General features: G+C 42.6%; 1 protein-coding gene across 1 annotated transcript in view; it reads left to right on the top strand.

Moving 5' to 3' along the window:
* The first annotated feature begins 494 nt into the window (after positions 1 to 494).
* The window catches only part of ELAVL4 (ELAV like RNA binding protein 4), an 80,449-nt gene continuing 64,202 nt past the window's right edge, over positions 495 to 16,741 (top strand). The window contains exon 1 of the mRNA XM_066325513.1: positions 495 to 524. Coding sequence (XP_066181610.1) covers positions 507 to 524 — 18 coding nt within the window. The 5' untranslated portion in view covers positions 495 to 506. The remainder of the gene's footprint in view (positions 525 to 16,741) is intronic.

Here is a 16,741-nt window from a genome sequence, read left to right as displayed (position 1 = left end):
GCGCAAACCTCACTTCATTCATTTCCATTCCCACACCGGGAGCCACCTGCGAGGGAGCGGAGCACCGCGTCCCTCCCGGCGTCCCCGCGTGGATCTCCGCGCCCCGACCGTGCGCCCTGTCCGCGGCCGGGGCCTGTCCCCGCGCCCCGAACGTGTGCCCTGTCCGCGGCCGGGGCCTGTCCCCGCGCCCCGAACGTGTGCCCTGTCCGCGGCCGGGGCCTGTCCCCGCGCCCCGAACGTGTGCCCTGTCCGCGGCCGGGGCCTGTCCCCGCGCAGCTGCCGCGTGTTCCGTGCGCCACAAGAGCGCTCCCCGCGCCGCGCTCCGCGGCCCGTCCAGCGCCGCCCGCGGGAAAATGGCGGCGGCGCCGCCTCACGCCGCTGCGTAGCGCCCCGCCCCGCCCCGCCCTGCCCGCCTGCGCGGGAAACCCCGTCGGCGCCAGCGCCACGTGCGGCCGCGCGGCGCCATCGTGCCTGCGGCCCTCAGGCGCTGCCCGCGGCGGGGGAGGATGCGCGGCCGGAGCGCGGTCAGCGGGGGGGACATGGGGGGCACTGAGCGGGGGTCCCGGGGGGCGGCGAGCGGGGGTCCCGGGGGGCGGCGAGCGGGGGTCACGGGGGGCGGCGAGCGGGGGACACGGAGCGGTGAGGCCTTTCCGCCTTTTCCCGCCGCCCAGCGCTCCCGGGGCGCGGAGGTTGAGCCGCCCTTTTCCCTCGCTGAAGCCGCCCTCGGCAGCGGGGCCGCGCCCGCTTTGGGCGCTGCCGCCCGCTTTGGGCGCTGCCGCCCGCGTTCGTCCCGCTTCTAGAGAAAGGTTTATCTTGTTTTTAAACAACCCCAGAAGTAATTTTGTACCGCGTTTCCCAAGTTAGAGGTTTCAGAAGGAAGATTGTTCTGTGGGGGGCTTGCGGGGTGCGGACGCCGGGCAGTGGGGCCGGGGAGGACCGGGCCGCTGTCCCTGTGTCCCGGTGTCCCCGTGTCCCCTCCCGCTGTCCCCTCCGGGTGTCCCCGTGTCCCCTCCCGCTGTCCCCGTGTCCCCTCCCGCTGTCCCCGTTCCCTGTTGACTTTCCCCTGGCTCCTCTTTGTTCCTTTACCTGTGTTACTCTGTGACACATGTGTGGTGAGTTCGAGGCTCAGGCCTCTTCGCTGTGATGAGTACAATTAAGGCGTTTTTAATTAAAGTTATTACCCATGACTGTGTAGTTTTAATTGCCTAATAGGTTGTTCTGGAACTTAGCACTGGTTTTGTGCCTGTAGCATTTTTTTGTCCTGCAGCAGGCTGATGGTATATTTAGTATTCCCAGGTGTTAAAAGGTTGGCATGGATAGAGTTTAAACTTCTGTTCACTTGTTATGCTATAGATATTAAAAAAAATTTCTAAAGCGAGTCCTTTCAATGAGCATTTGTGTTAAAGAATGTAGATTTTCCTAAGTGCTCATCTCTGGGTTCTTTTTCAGTGCAATGGCACGCCTTGGGTAAGACTCAGTGGTTGTGGAGGCTGCCTACGGTGATAAATCATCTTTTCAATTTCACCAAAGCAAGGAGCAGGACAGCTCGTATTGCATCACTTGCTCAATTTGTTTATTGGTTCTTAAGTAGGCCTCCCGCTGGCGTCATTGGAAGGTTCTTGTGTCCAGCGGCACCCTCAGTGCTATTTAAGACTTTTATTATCTCCTTGTATTAATAGGGGACCACTGAATATTATTTAACAGGTATATTGGAGGTTTGGTTTTGTGCCAGAGCTCAGCCTTTTCTTGTAAGACGGACCAGGGAGAGCAGTTGAGAATTCTTTTAATGAAAACAAAGCAGTGTTTCCCCCTGTTTTTTAATTCAAAAATTCCAGAACAATATTGGAAACCTTAAACAAGAAAGTTCTAGTGGTGGAGAAGTAGAGCCTGCAACACATTCAAAGCAAAAGTGAAATTGATAGTCTAATTTTACTATCCACACTGAGTGACATCCGAAATAGTAAGGAAGCCTAAATGATGGAAAGTAAATTAGATTTTTAAATTAGGTAATGTTTGAAGATGTTAGAGTATTACTACATTTATTTCCTTGTTAATATTCTGAGATGTTTTAGGAAAAAGTAAGGAAAGATAAATCATACCAAAATAATTTAAATGACACTTTAAAAAAAAATCAATTACAATGTGAGGCTTATTGCTATGCAGAGGAAGAAGCCTTTGCACAGAAGCCTTTTACTTTATTCCACCTATTGAACAGAAAAATGTAGACTAGGGAAAAAGTGCTTGTCTAGCTTTGGCAGTAGAGAAGCCTGGAAATAGTCTGAGGAAATGGAGATTCCATTTCAGCCCTGCTGGTGAGTTACCTGGCACAGGCACGGATATTTTTATCTAAATTTTAAAGGGGTTTTGAAACACGGTGAACTTTTTTTAGCCATGTGCAGGAAGGACTTGTTATTTTTGTCTCAATATGGAGGAGGAATCTTGTCTCAGTGTTTCAAGGAAGATTGTGTGCTGTGTCATTAGTGAAGAGAAGGCTGCTTGGCGTGTTTACTGGTTTTGTGAAAGGGGGAGAAGGTGACACCCTACAGCCATTAGTCAGAAAGCGACAGCGATTGTCTGGAGCTTTAAATGTGGAAGGAGAAAGTGCTGTGGTGGGCAGCCGGTTCTTCCCGGGTCCTTTAAGGGTTACCTTTTTAGTGTGTCCACTAGTTAGTGGTACATCAGAACAGAATTTTAGGAGGCCATAGACTTCTCCTAAATGCAAGAATATATCTTTTTTGAAAGTGGAATTTGGTTTTTGTGCAGGTGCAGAAATACCCTGCAAAAATAACCTGCAAGATGGTTCCTAAGCTTTGTAATCAGGAGGAGTTACCATGTATCCCCACGGAGTGCTGGGGTTTGTGCCAGCACTGTAGGGGAGAGGCAGAAGTTGTTAATTGTGAGTCTCTTTGCTGTTTGCATTCTGGGCTGTGGGTGGGAATTCCTTTTCTACTCAGTTTTATTTTGCCTAGGTGTACTTGGGGTTTTTACAGCTGGCAGTCAGCAACTTTTTATTAATTTTCTGGAAATAGATGTGTAGCAAATAAGTTCTTAAATAACTCCAGGTTGTGTCAGCGTTTTCCTTTGCTTGTTTCTATCAGCATTAACTGTTACTGTTCAAATCAGCCCAGTAACAGTTTTGAAGAATGGCAAAACTAATGAGAATGGATGTATTTTCTTGAAAGGGTAGTATATAAGAGGAGAGAAGTAAAACCTTAATATTGCCAGCTAGATTCCTATTATCTGTAACTGCTTTCTGGCCCTAAGGGAAGTTGATACTTCTAAACAGCAAAATCTGTGTGAAACAGCATCATATTGTTACACTGGTCTAGCTGCCTGGATAAAAGAAAAACATGTGGAGTGTAGCATTATTGATGTGGCAGTTTTATCAGGATCCATTTGTAGTAACTGTGAGTTTGTTCAGGATTAATGGGGGGAGTGTATAATAATTATAATTCTGGCCCTGCCAGAATGATACTGTCCTAGGCAGAAAAGAGTGTGTCTCAAAACTAATGACAAAACATGCCTGCCATACAGAGTTAAATCTCTGTGGTGTTTTCTTCACTTTTGCTCAGTTTTTGAATAAATTGATGGAAGAATCCTGTATTCAAACAGCAGAGGAGTTCAGACAAGGTGTAGGATTAAAGAGCCAGCTGAAAAATCATGACTAAACTCAGTAACAGTGACAAAATAATTGTGGTCACTTCTAATTAGCCTGTTTACTTCACGGTACCAATTCAGATTTTTCTAAGAAAGTATATACGCTGGTGTTTTTTTAATTAGCTCTCCTTGATTTTTCTTACATATCTTAATCAAAAGTTTGGTGGTAGTTGTTAATTATGATGTACTTGTTTAGCCTTTTGTTTAGTCTTTGTTCTGTTTATGAATGCTGCCTTCGAACAGCACTGCTCTTACTCAAACATCTTGCACGATAGTTTTCCTTGGGGGTTATGGAAATGATAATCAGCCTTATGCTTGCTCTGTTTCCAGGTGCCAGAAAGAGACTCTCTGGAAACGAGAGCTCAACAAACAGGCATTTCGTGTTCTACCCGTCACCTAGTCCAGTTTGTCAAAGGTGGAATTTTCAAGTATTAGATTGGGCTATAATGATAAGCAATCTGCTAGGGGATTTTCATGTTTCTGCCTTGTTTGGACTTCAAAGTTCTGATTTCAGTGACCTTCTTTGTTTTGTTTTTTTGTGAAAAGAGGATTGTCGTGGAGAATCTAAAAATGTGTTGTCCTTCTTGCAGTCTTTCATATTTTGTCAGGTTTTTTTCCTCTTCAAACTCTGCAGCAAGTGTAGCACAGAAGTACAGAAAACTCTTAACCTCTTGCAAAAAGAAATAACATGTCAAATATTACAGTATATAACTGGATTCAGAAAGCAATTGACTTGTGAACCAGGCTTGGTGAACCATTTATTCACAATGTCTTTTCATTACTTATTCAGATAATTGATGCAATGTTTGAAGTCCCTGAAGTGCACAGAAGCATGTGCAATTTCATTGACATAGTAAACTATTTCAGAGAAAAAAAGTACTTCAGTATCCTTACAATAGGCAAAATATGCAGCCTTTGTTTCCATAAAGATTTAAAGTTAATGCATGGGAGATTGGGTTTGGGATTTCCATAAATTAAGGGGAGTTCTCACCTTTCAACAGTTGGGTTTTTACTACTGAAAAACAAGTGTCGTTTCTCTGTGGGTTTTGTATGACTTCTGTAAAAAGAAGCATTCTGGTGCTTTCCCTGGTTATAAAAACTACTACTAATAGATGGTGGTATTTGTAAAACTGCTGACACTTCTGCAGCCTTACAACACATTGAACAGATGCCTCCTGTTGCCCTCCACTTCAGTGTGTTTGCTGGTGCTTCATGCAGCCCAGGTCATATTCTTGTTTTCGTGTTTCTGAGTGCTCCTATAGCCTCTTCCCTCTGAATGCAGTCAGCTGCTCCCTGGTTTGGTTTACATGCTCTTAGAGTCTCCCTCGGGTTCTCTCCATTCACCCATCTTTCACAACAGGCTCTGCAAGCTTTGTTAATCAGCTCATCCATTTGCATTAGAAGGTGGGGTTTTTTTCCAGCACAAGAAAAATTGTTTTCACCCCTCACTGCTTGCTGTCATTCCTTAGTTTAGAGCTTCCTAGTTTATTACCAAATTTATCACTTGCTGTACTTAGAGCTACTTCTTTTTTTTGCATGTGTGTCCATCTATGTTATCTGGCCCCTTGCCTGCCTTTATATATATAAAAAAAAAAAGCTTACTTTTTCTTCTTGATTGATTTCTTCCACTTGGTTCCTTTCATTTTCTTCACTGACTAGTAGTTTTATCACTTCTGGGATTTCATGCACTATTTCCAACACAGTTGACTTTATTTGAACCATTGTCCTCCATATTTTCATGCAATGTATAGCTAAAGAGTCTTTGTGTAGCTGAAGTCATTACATCTTGCTGTTGCTGGTTTGTTTCCTCTTGTTTTTAAGGCCTTTTTCAGTCACTTGCTGTAAAATACCCACACGGCAATGTTGTCTAATGTCCAGTATATAAACAGTGGATTTCCTCGGCTTCCTGACAATCATGTCTACTATATATCCTTTTGTGTTTACTTTTTCTTACAAATGCATAATTCTCAATGTCTTTTAATGAGTTTTAATGTCTCAGTTTGTGTATTTTTGACATCCTTGCCAGTTTCTTTACTTGCGGTAGCCCATGTAAAGTTGCCTTTTGCCAAGCTGTTGCTTGCTGCTTATGCAGAATGCCAGATTGTCAAAGGTATATAAAAATGGATATTATTTAAAAGAAATAACTTCTATTGGAGGAGCTTTGTATGTCAAAAGAGCTTTCCTATTAAGCTTCTGTGATACGAAGCTGGTCTGATACAGACTCCTGTATCCAGGTCTGTCACTTGCCAACAGTGTTAGTTGTTGCTCCTCATTCAAGTATTTCTGGTTTGGAATAACTTCTGTTTCATTCTGTTTCTAGTTTTTCAAGAGCAGTCCTTTCTCTGCCCTGCTTGTCTGTTGTTCATGTATTCTCTGCTTAATAGATTTCTAACCCACTGGCAAGTCTTCAATAGACAGCAGAAAGGTGGCATTTTCAAAGATGCTAAGCTACCACAGGTTTTCCAAAATCAAATGTCCAAAAAGGGTCTTAATTTGATCTCTTCTGTTAGGGAATTGCTCAGCAGCAAAACTGGTTGCTGAAGCCTTAGAAAAGCATTGTTTCCACAGGACAAGGTTCCTGCTAGCAGCCCTAATGTGTGGGAGATGATTTCTGCCATGCCATGATGAGAAGAGATAAAGCACTTACTGGCATCCTAGGTAACATCTCATAATCCAGACAATTTACTTTTGGTTGAATTGAGATGCCTGTTGGTGTTCACAATACCAAGCTTTCTGTTAGTGTACTCATTGCTGAATTCCACTGCTCGAAAGAAAACATCAGCTTTAATTCTGTCTTGGAAGAGTCGTTGGGATTCCTCTCAGCCGGGGCTGCACACTGGTTTGTGCTGGGCTCACTGGAGCTCCTCTCGGGCTCTCAGCAGCAGAGAGCACACAAGGGCTCTGGCTTTGCTCTCTGCAGCTCTCCTTGGACGTGGCACCAGTCAGAGGAACTTGATAAACACAACAGATGAAAGCAGGGAAGGAATCAAACATGAAAAGAGATTGGTAGAGAAGGAAAAAATGGCATTTCTGAAAGTAAGTAGATTGGATCTGAATGGTTTGTTTTGCCTTTTTTTTCCCTGTTCTGAGGAGGAAGCATGATGTTTGTTGGCCAGAGAAGCAGATTCTGGAAGAATGATGTGCCTAGAAAGAGAGTACTGAACCTCAGCATGCTTAAAGGTGGCTGCTGCATGTTTCACTCGGGGCTGGGATGTATCCTTACTGCCCTGTACTCCCTCTGATCTCCATCAATTTTCTGTGTAGGTTGCTCCTGTAGGAGTCAGCTCAAGGCTCTCAGGTAGGAGATCCTTTTGTGCAGGTAGGAAGAGCCTCCAGGAATGCCCACCAGGCAGCTTGTCTTAGCAGATGTGTGATACAAAGGAAGGAGCAAGAAGCAACAAATACTTTATATTTGGAATGCAATTCCATGTCATGCTGGGCACTTTTCGGTTCATCAGATAATTTACACTGACTGAATAATGTCAGGAGGTTTTACTGTTTCACATGATCTGTAAAGCCTCTTTTTCCCAGCAAGTTAGAGTCCTGTGATCTCTAAACTGGACTTACCCTGTCACAATAGGACAGCCAAATTTCCCACTTCACCAGTGGGACCTTAGGAGGAAGAGCAGTTGCCACTTCACATTTGCCACAGCTGGCAGGGTGACTGGAGAGGTGAGAAACTTCTGCTGCAGCCCAGATATCTCCCTCTGGCAGCACTGAAGACAGAGTGATGCCAGGTTTCTCTCCTCTTGTCCTCTGCTGGTGTGTGGGGGAAGATATTAAGGTCAGCCCCAGGCTCCGTGTGCTGTGGCAGCGTAGGTTGTTCCCTTTACACAGATGGTCTGGCTAATGAGAGTACACTGCTGAACAGTTCTGAATCAGGGTTATTAACACCCAGAGCTAATACACTTCATGGAACCATGGAGTTAACTCATCTGTGGTACTGGGATGCTCTGTGTGGTACAGACACTCACTTTTTGTGTGCCTCTCCGTGCATCTTACTAGTCTTACCCTGCAAATGTCTGCCTGACAAAAATCCCAACCTGAGATATAGTATTGGAAATTAGAGCTGGAGCTGTGCAGCCTATTGTCTGGTTTTCCATCCACTTTCTCAATGGTAAAATGGTCTGTTTAGAAACTGAGAAGCCAGAGTTCTGCCCTCTGTGCCCCAGCCCTGAGCTTAAATGGAGCACCTGGACTGGGGTGGTGGTGGAGGCTGAAGGTGGGATCCATCAGGGCACTCAACCTTGGGATACATGGCAGTGCCATGCTCCCAGCTCTTCTTCCTTGCTTGACTCCCTGAATCTCGTGCTGCTCTCTGCAGGTCACTCTACTGGAAACCTGTTTGAAATTTTGCCAGGTTATGTTGCTTTTTGTAGTGTTGAACAACACATTTGGGATCTTCTTGCAGTATGGGAATGTCATCAGCTGATGTGGTTTTTTCCTCTGTCCTGTTAACATGTCAGCTCTGATGCTCAGCAGTTGCCCTTTCACAGAATGGTGAGACTGAGTTTGTGGGCAGGATAGAAAAATGCTGAGGAGCAAATTTGAGACATGGTAAATCTGCCCTGTTCATCTTAATCTGAATCTTCCAAGCAGTTTCTTGTGTAGAAATTGTGAGGAGTTTTTTTTTCTGGATTCTTAAATAGATGAATCAAGTAAAGCTTCCATTAAGCTTGATTGCAGTGTTTTTAAAATTATTTCTATCTGGGTCTTGTGGAAGCATTTGGAGCAAGATTTTACTGTATACACTTACATGTTGTTTTTTTCCCAACATTCATTTTTAGTATCTGGTCTTATTTTGGTTTGCATAGTTGATGTGACTGTATCTGTGAGATGTTTTTTCCCTTCATTCATTACTTAAAAGCTTATGAAATGTGCAATAGCATCTAGTTTTGACAGATTCTTTTAATAAATTACTGTTATGATCCTAATGATACAGAAGGAGAGGTTGGCTCTGCTTTCCACATGGAACAGCAAGTGATGAAATTCAGGGAGTTCATTACTGGAGGAGATTCTGCATCTGTCAGCAGCATGTTGTGCAGAGCTGCAGTCCTTATGATCAGTGTTGGTGCCTGGTGCTGTGGGCACAGGCCCTGTGTTTGGGAGGTTCTCTGCAGGTGGTGGTTGGAGTCTTGAACACACTAAGACCTGACTGACGCCAGTGGAAAGAGAAAAGAAAACATCTGTGTGTGTGTCAAGTCACCCAGGTTGCTGAGGAATGTTCTGTGCTAGTAGGAGCTTGCTGAGCATGGAAGTCTCTGTGCCCATGTGACAGCGGTGGGAATGGATAAAGCCATGTCATCATCCCATCATCCTCCAGCCTGGGTTAGTCTCCCAACCAGCTGAAGAGGGTGGCTTTCTGAACAGATGATAGCTCTTAAATAATTGGCCTCATTTTCTGTGTTGACAGTCTTCCAGTTAACAGTGAGGTCAGTGGGAGTAATTGGTTAATAGCTTCATTGTGTCTTAAATTTAAATAGCACCATTAACCTCAAAGGTCAGGAGCTGAAATTTCTACTGCCAAACCACAGAATTTTATGGTGTGCACCTATACTGCCCTGTTACTACTTTGGCAGGAAGCACAAAATTAAGGTAGTAGTCTGGGGAAGGACACAGCACAGGTATGCTGGAGGGATTGTGTCATTTGTTGCCAGCAGTTGAAATTCTTTGTCAAATGTTCCACAGCATCACTGATACCTGGCTTTCCTTTACCCACAGAAGCAGGACCTCTACCACAGCAGAAAGAAAAATCTTAGCCTTTATTTGACACCTTTTTAAAAAAGTAATTTTTTTTTGCACACTAGGTATGTGTTGGTTATCTGTGCTTGTTTGAAACTTTAAGTGATTTTTTTTTTTTTTTTAGGCATTGGGGTATGGAAAATGTTAAAAATAGAGGACTGTTTTGTTTATTATGTGAGTTTAAAGTTCCTTCATTGTACGATGTCAGAAGAACAATTAAGTTTTATCTGAGCAGAGCAGGGTGTCCCTAGGTGCAGGTTACAATGCATCCAAGTGATACTATTAAAAGAAAGATCGTTTGTTGTTGCATTGGGGAATCCTTATAAAACATCAGGAAAACTGCCTAGAAGAATATAAATGTGTTCAGGCAATGGAGTGAAATATTCTTAAACTGCAGGGTGATGGCCTGTAGCTGGAGAGGTTTTCAGAGCAGCTGTTTTGATGTGATTGTTGCTTTTCCCAACAGTCATAAATTGGATGTACTAGAACCCTTTTTTTCTTGAGGCTTTGCTGTTCGGAGGTCCAGAATCAAAGCTTCTGGTATGAAAGCGAGATTATCTAGCCTAGAGTTCATGAAATAAACTTTGCTGAGTTTTTTATTTTTTCCTTTTGATAAGTTGTTTACATGCTTCCAAAGATGTCAGGCTTTTTCCATGTACAGACCAATGTAGTCTTGCAGGATTTGCTTTGTGCAGCTGTTGAGAGTGCACTGAGTGTTGGCCTTGGGTGTGGGTCTGTGCTCTGGGTCTCTGCTAAACTTGCCTTGCTTCAATCACTGCTCACTGAAGTAGTTTTTTGTGCTTATGAGCAGCTATGCTGAGTTGTATCAAGGATTGCACTGTGGTGTTAAGAGACCTCAGCGTGGCCAAAGTTCATTTGGGTGAGGGTCAGCTGAACACCTTGGTCACCCGTGAACCCATGGTGGGATTGCTCTGACCAAAGGTGGGCTTTCTGCTGGAGCAGGGCTCCCCTGGTGGACGCTGGAGACCTCCCCAGTGTGCAGCCAGTGAAGGTGGTTTATCTTCCTCTCAGAGCTTTGCAGAGCAGGACAGATGAGCTGGGCCTTGGAAGTGCCCGTTTCCTAGAACTTCTGTACAAAGGGCTGGAGAAAGTGCAAGATGGGTAACTTTGGGTGGCTAAATTCATCTACACTGGCCTCTAGGACTGGTAAAACCCATCTTCTCACACACAGCTTTTCTCCACAAACTGCAGAAACCACAAGCAGCTGGTTACTGCCTGGTGTTTTACCTGCCTGTTCAGGGAAAAAATAAATCAGCTGTGGCTGTGGAAGAGGCAGTTCAGCACAGAACTGAACTCGCTCTTGGGTGCCAACCTGCCAGCTTCTCCAGCTGGCCTGCACAAATCCCCTGAATCCCAAGCATGAAATATCTATTGTTAGGTAATTGTAACCTAAAGTTATTTTTTTAGGAAGTTTAGCCTGCAGAACAACTTTCATACCTACTAGCATTTTTTTTTTTTAAAGGACAGTATGGAAAATACCCATTGTTCATCTGCCCTACTTTAAAGGAAGCTAAAAATCATCTGCTAAGGTATGTCACACTTAGCAAAGAGAAGTTTAAAGAAAAAACATAAATCTGCATGAAAATCTGACAACTGGGTAGGAAAACTAGAGTCATCCTGATCCCAAGAGATGAGCTTCAGGAATTCTAGAGGGCAGGAAGAGGGGCTGCAGATTATTTCTTTCAGTTGTCTTTCTTTAGCTTCTCTCTGCTTTTGTGTCAGTATGGAAAGTTCAGTGTTGGCATTGCTCTTCTCTTAAATACTGCATCAGTTCTGGTTTTTATCCCATTACCTTCTCTGTAGTTTACCTTGTTTTCCTTATTATAAAACTGTCATTTCTGTAATCTGAATTATGTGCTAAAGATTTGTGTGAGCCATATTCATCATGAGGGAGCTGTTTATCCCTGAAATTCGAGTACCTTATTTAGGCAGCTTACCTAACCTTTATTCCTTAAGGGGTAAGATAAAACATGTGTACACAGGAAGCTTCTTGAAAGCCCTGGCACTTAAAGCACACAGGTGTCAGCTTTGGAGCATGAGGTAAGCTTGGTTTCTGTGGTAAAGCCATTTTACTCCTTACCAGCATCCTTGGTTTGGAGATAGGTTGCATGAAAGGGTTTACTTGGAAATTATTGAGGCTTTGGGGTTTTTTTAACATATGAAATTGTAATACTTATTTACCTTCTGCCTGCTGCTAGTAAAATACTCTATGTAAAAGTGCCAGTTGCTCTAACGAGAAGTAATTTGGACAATTAATAGCTCTTGATGCCTTTTATTGTTGTTATTCTCTTTTGTATCTTCCCTGGTTCTGCATTCTTCCTGTGTAATTGCAAGTTGCAGGAGACATAACCCTTCTGCGTGCTGCTCACAGGTCTCCTTTGATTCCTCCTGTACCTCTGTTCTGATCCAGCCACCTCACACTCTTCCCCAGATCTTTCTGATCACTGTCTCAAAGCTTGGAAACATCAGCACATTAATCCCCTTTCAGGTTTTTATCTTTGTTCCTGTTATTGATATTATTTGGCCTGAGTGCAAGGTGTATAGCACACTGTATTACAGATGGACTTAAGGCAAATCCGTCGACTGTTCTAAAATTAGGCAATGCTAGTTGAAAGACCCTGTTCACATTTTTTATGAAGGTTTTTGTGCTTATACATAGGCACATTAAAAATGGCTGAACTCATGTAAATCTCCCTGGTAAGTCTGGAGTTCTTCAGTGTCTAGGTCCTTTCATTATTTACAAGTAAATACATTTTAAAAATGCAGTCATAAATCTTTGAAAACATCTTCATTTGTGCTCAGCTGAAACTTTGCTAACTGTATTATACAAAATTGACAGCAATGTAGAAATGTTTTAACTCTCCCTGTAGGTAGGATTGAGTCCTGCTTGTAGTGATAGGAAAGCAAGCTGTAGGATTTAGGCTGTCTGTCGCATACAACTTTTAGTATCTCTGAATTTAAAAAGAGGAAAACAAAATCAGGGGACTGAAGGCATTAAAATCTCTATTCCTGAGCCAAAAGTAAAAGAATTGGAAAAGGGAGAAATAATCACTGGTATCTTACTGCTGTGTTAACATGTTTACCTGCAGTGTGTGCTGTCTTTTGCCTTTCAGTCTTGCGGTGCTGACAGTGGGTTCTTTAAAGTGTATTAAATTGGCCAGGCAGGACACACTGGGGCCGAGGGGATGCTCTGTGTTGCAGAGCAGCAGCTCAGAGCTGGGAGAGGAGTGTGGAGCCAAGGACATTGCTGGCCTTCAGACTGGCTGGGAAGGTGCTGAATCATCTTCTCCAAAGCCTTGTAGCACTGTAGCAGAGCTGCTGGCCCCCTTCCCTGGCCGGCCTTGGCCCTGACAGTCACAGGAACCCTTTGCTGAGGTTATTCACTGGCACACATGCATGCCTAAAGCTGTGTGGCTGCCCAGCTTCCAGGGGTGGAATTGAGGATGTGGTTCCTATCACTACTAAGGCTTCTCTCGCCATCAGAGCAATTTACATCTATTCATTTTGTTACCTCTGTGCTCTGCTGTGCCCTGGAGAGTTTTGTTCCAGTCTCCCGGTGTTCAAACATAAGTATCCACAGTGGGGTTTGCAAATACACACATCTTTGGAAAATTGGCATGTGATACTTAGAGTGGCTATGCAGCATCCAAATTACACATCTCATAAGGCATGAAAAAGAAAGTGGGCAAGCAACATTAAATAGCATATTTGTGCAAAAGCAGCTGAAGTGTGATATATGTGGGAACTGTGACTACTTGCCTAAGCTTTGTGCATCTAAATTCCTCATTTAGGATTGTAAGTATTTAGGAAGGCTTTCTGTCTTGTTTTGCATCTAGTGTCTAGCTCTTTAAGGAGCTAGATCTGACTACTCTTGATTTTATTTTTTTTCTGGGTTTTTTTTTCCTTCTCTCTTTTCTGGGTTCCAATCCAAAAGGTGATAGTTATTCCAGGTATCTGTGTGTTGTATTTCATCTCCTCGGCATCAGGAGGGATTTCATTGCACCACACAGAACATTGCATCGGCAGCAGAGCTTGTACAGCTTGTCGGTGGGTTCCACAGCAGGGGCAGGACGGGATGCAGGGACAGGTTCCTGTGTTTCTGAGTGGATCATCAAATAAAAGAAACTAATAAAAGCTCAGGACCACGTCAGTCATCTTTTTCATCTACTATTTTCTTAGAAATTGTATAGTGTTTCTTTTTCGTATGGCTAGTGTTCAGTTATTGTGACATATTTTGCAGTGAAACCTTAAAATTTGACTCTGTTTCATCAAATACATTAATTCACTAACCTTTAAGAGCCTGAAAAACATTTTCAATGTCATGCAAGGTTAGTCTCAATCACCCACTCCTGCTTGATTTCCACAGGGCAGTTGATAAGGCGTTTTATTTTGCTGGTTCTCTTTTAAATTACTGAGTAGCTAAACAAATTATGTATCTATGCACTTAATTGTAAGCTGTTCAAGTAACAGTTGGGGGGAAAAAAAATCTTGTATAAGTAAATAACCTGTTTAGCCATTGTTTTTCCCTCTGCCCCCCAGTCCCTGCCACCTCCTGCACACATGTACAGCAAAGGGCAGTCAGCTTAATTGGGCTAATTTTTTTCCTGTTGTCCTTGCTGAAATCTAGCTTTGGGTTAGATGCCAGGAACAATTCAACTCTTATCTTTCTCATCTGAGTTTGTGACTGTCGGCATCACGTAAATTACATGTTTAGCTTTTCAGTTTCTTATAATTTCATGGATGATTTTAAATTAATTTCTTCTCTCTGTATATTTATAAGGGGTTTGAACACCTTCATGTTCCTGTTTTCTCCTAGTGCTCTTTTTTAGTTAGTCATGCAGTGCATTTGCATGAGGTTATAGGTGGTGGAGGATATTTTAAATTATTATGAGATCTTCTGATGAAAAGACTGTGTGAGCTCAGTGTTGCTGAAGACAGTGTTGATGTGGTATCTTGAACTGGAGGCTGTTTCCGCAGAGGTTCTTGAATTACTGCATAGGACAAACCTGGGTGCTTGCATTGTGTAATGTCCTTTCCCTGCCCGTTATCTTTATTAAATCATTTTGTTTGAGAGATGAGATCCATCTCTTGCTCACATGTGCCTCTCCTTGGTTCCTAATCCACCTGCACCCTCCCATCTGTCAAACAACAAAATAACTCTTTGATAAGAATTAAAAATTAATTTTATGAGAGGAATGTCTTGGAAAAGAGTAAAACTTTCCCAGAGATAAATGTTTAGTTCTCCAGAAGAGTAAAAAATGAGGTGATGGAAAATGCCAGGTTGTAGTTCACAGGCAGCAGCATTTAAATGGTTTGCTATAATCATATTAGGATAGAATTAAATTGAGTTCTTTATTTTGTGCTGCCGTGGAATAGGACTGTTACTGATCATTTTCTCCTCCCTCTTGCTTTGATGATTAGTGTGAAAACTCAAGCAGCAAAAATTACGGGAGTTCTGCAGCAGTGCCCGGAGACAGTGGTGTGAGGAGGTCTGACTTGGAGTGTTGTGTCCTTCCTTGCACATGAGAGCTCTGGTGCTTCCCTAATAGACTGAAAATGAGACCACTGCTGCTTTAGAAGAGATCTGTTCCAGCCACATTGCTCTACAGCTTGGCAGATGGTGGCATGTGAATGGTTTCATATTGATTGGATGGATTTGCCTCGGGGTAATAGGAGTGTGGGTCCTTAAAGATGTAATTCTAGATTTATTTTTTTCTTAAGGAAAAAAATCCAACAAAAATAAAACACTTCTCTTCACATGAGAGAAGTGTGTGGTAATCAAAGCACTGAAGTTACGTGGAAATAAAAAGTCCTTAAACAGATTATCACAAAGACCAAAAAGCCAAGAAGACTTATTTACTAAGTGATTACGTTTTTACATTAGAAGAAAGTGACACTTTTAATTAGTGTTCAAGGCATATGGTGAATGAGAAAATAAGCTTATTTCATGCAAACAGAAATCGATGCAAATAACCTTTCCCATATAAAAAGGGATGACTTGAAACTCAATACATATTCAAGAAGGTTAAGTCATTACTGCATCACTTTAATATTAGTTAAAGGCCAGCAAAGAAAATCGCTACTCTGCATATACTTACTCAGCATGGATTGCTATAAATGAAAGAAATAGGTGATGGTACTTTGTAGGTGGTAAATCTAAAAAAGACCTTGTCCATCTAATGCATTTATTCTTTAACCTCAGTAAATGATCTTTTGGGTTCTGCCGTAGCACAGGTAGTTGCCTGTTCCTCCAGTGATTCTTCCCAGCTGATAAAGGCATTTTGTGATGTTCTTTGTTTATTGTTCTTTCTCACACCTCTGCTTTGTGCTTTCAGTCTTGTAAATGTTGTTGGTAAATCCTTTGGTATGAAATGACTTTTCAAATGCGTTTGTACAGCACCTTACACAAAGATCCCAATCTCATTCAAGCCTCTGGGTGTTGCTGTAGAGCGTTGAGTGAATTGGTATTTTTTATAGTAATGCGAGTATTTCTTGAGGTATTTGACCTTAAATAAAGTGGAGGAAAAAAATACTTCAATAGCTTGCAGACATGCTGGAATAGGGACATTTTGATACTTTGGGAGACTTAGGTGCTATTGAGCACTGGATGCTTTCCATGTATTTTGGTTTTGTGCTCTGATGCGTGCAACAGTGGTTTCATAAATGAATGTAAGTCATAGCAGTATCTTATCAAGTTGTCTTCAATTTGCTTGAAGATATAGTTCATATTTTCTGGCAGAATTATTTACATGCTTTTTTGTCTTTCCATGAAAGAACCTTCTCGTGAATGTAATGCTGATTTTTGTTCTTCTGTAGTACAAACCAGTTAGTTGGGTGTGTTTTCCCTTTTAATTACAATTTGTTCTCAAAATTGATTGGATTTTACCACTTTTGCTGAATGAAAAGCTCCTGTATAAATTTTAAGGTTCCTTTAAAAAAAAAAAAAAACAAAACACCTGTGTTAAAAGCTGAGTGATTTTAGGGTTTTGTTTGTGGGCTCATTGCTGGGGAGGAAAGGGCATAAAACAGTGACAGTTTTTTTTTTCTCCTGCTTGATGAGTGTGTGGAGGATTTACGTTGTATATCACAACCAGCAGCTATTCCAAGAAAAATCTTTAAGATGGTTACTTGGATCTGTGTACACTGCCCACCTGGTGGTTATGGAGTGAACTGTTACTTTAAAGAATAGTTTAAACAACAGCCATGTTTGGGGCAGGCTAATCTTGCAAAGAGAGCAGTACATATAACAGGAGTCTACAGTGTGATAAGGGGGAAAATTCAGCTCACTGACTAGATGTTTTAATGTGCGAACTCTAGGGAA

This window comes from Sylvia atricapilla, chromosome 9, assembly GCF_009819655.1.
Source record: "Sylvia atricapilla isolate bSylAtr1 chromosome 9, bSylAtr1.pri, whole genome shotgun sequence".
Lineage (NCBI taxonomy): Eukaryota > Metazoa > Chordata > Aves > Passeriformes > Sylviidae > Sylvia > Sylvia atricapilla.
The sequence above is the reverse complement of the archived record's forward strand: the minus strand, read 5'-3'. Positions and strand labels throughout refer to the sequence as shown.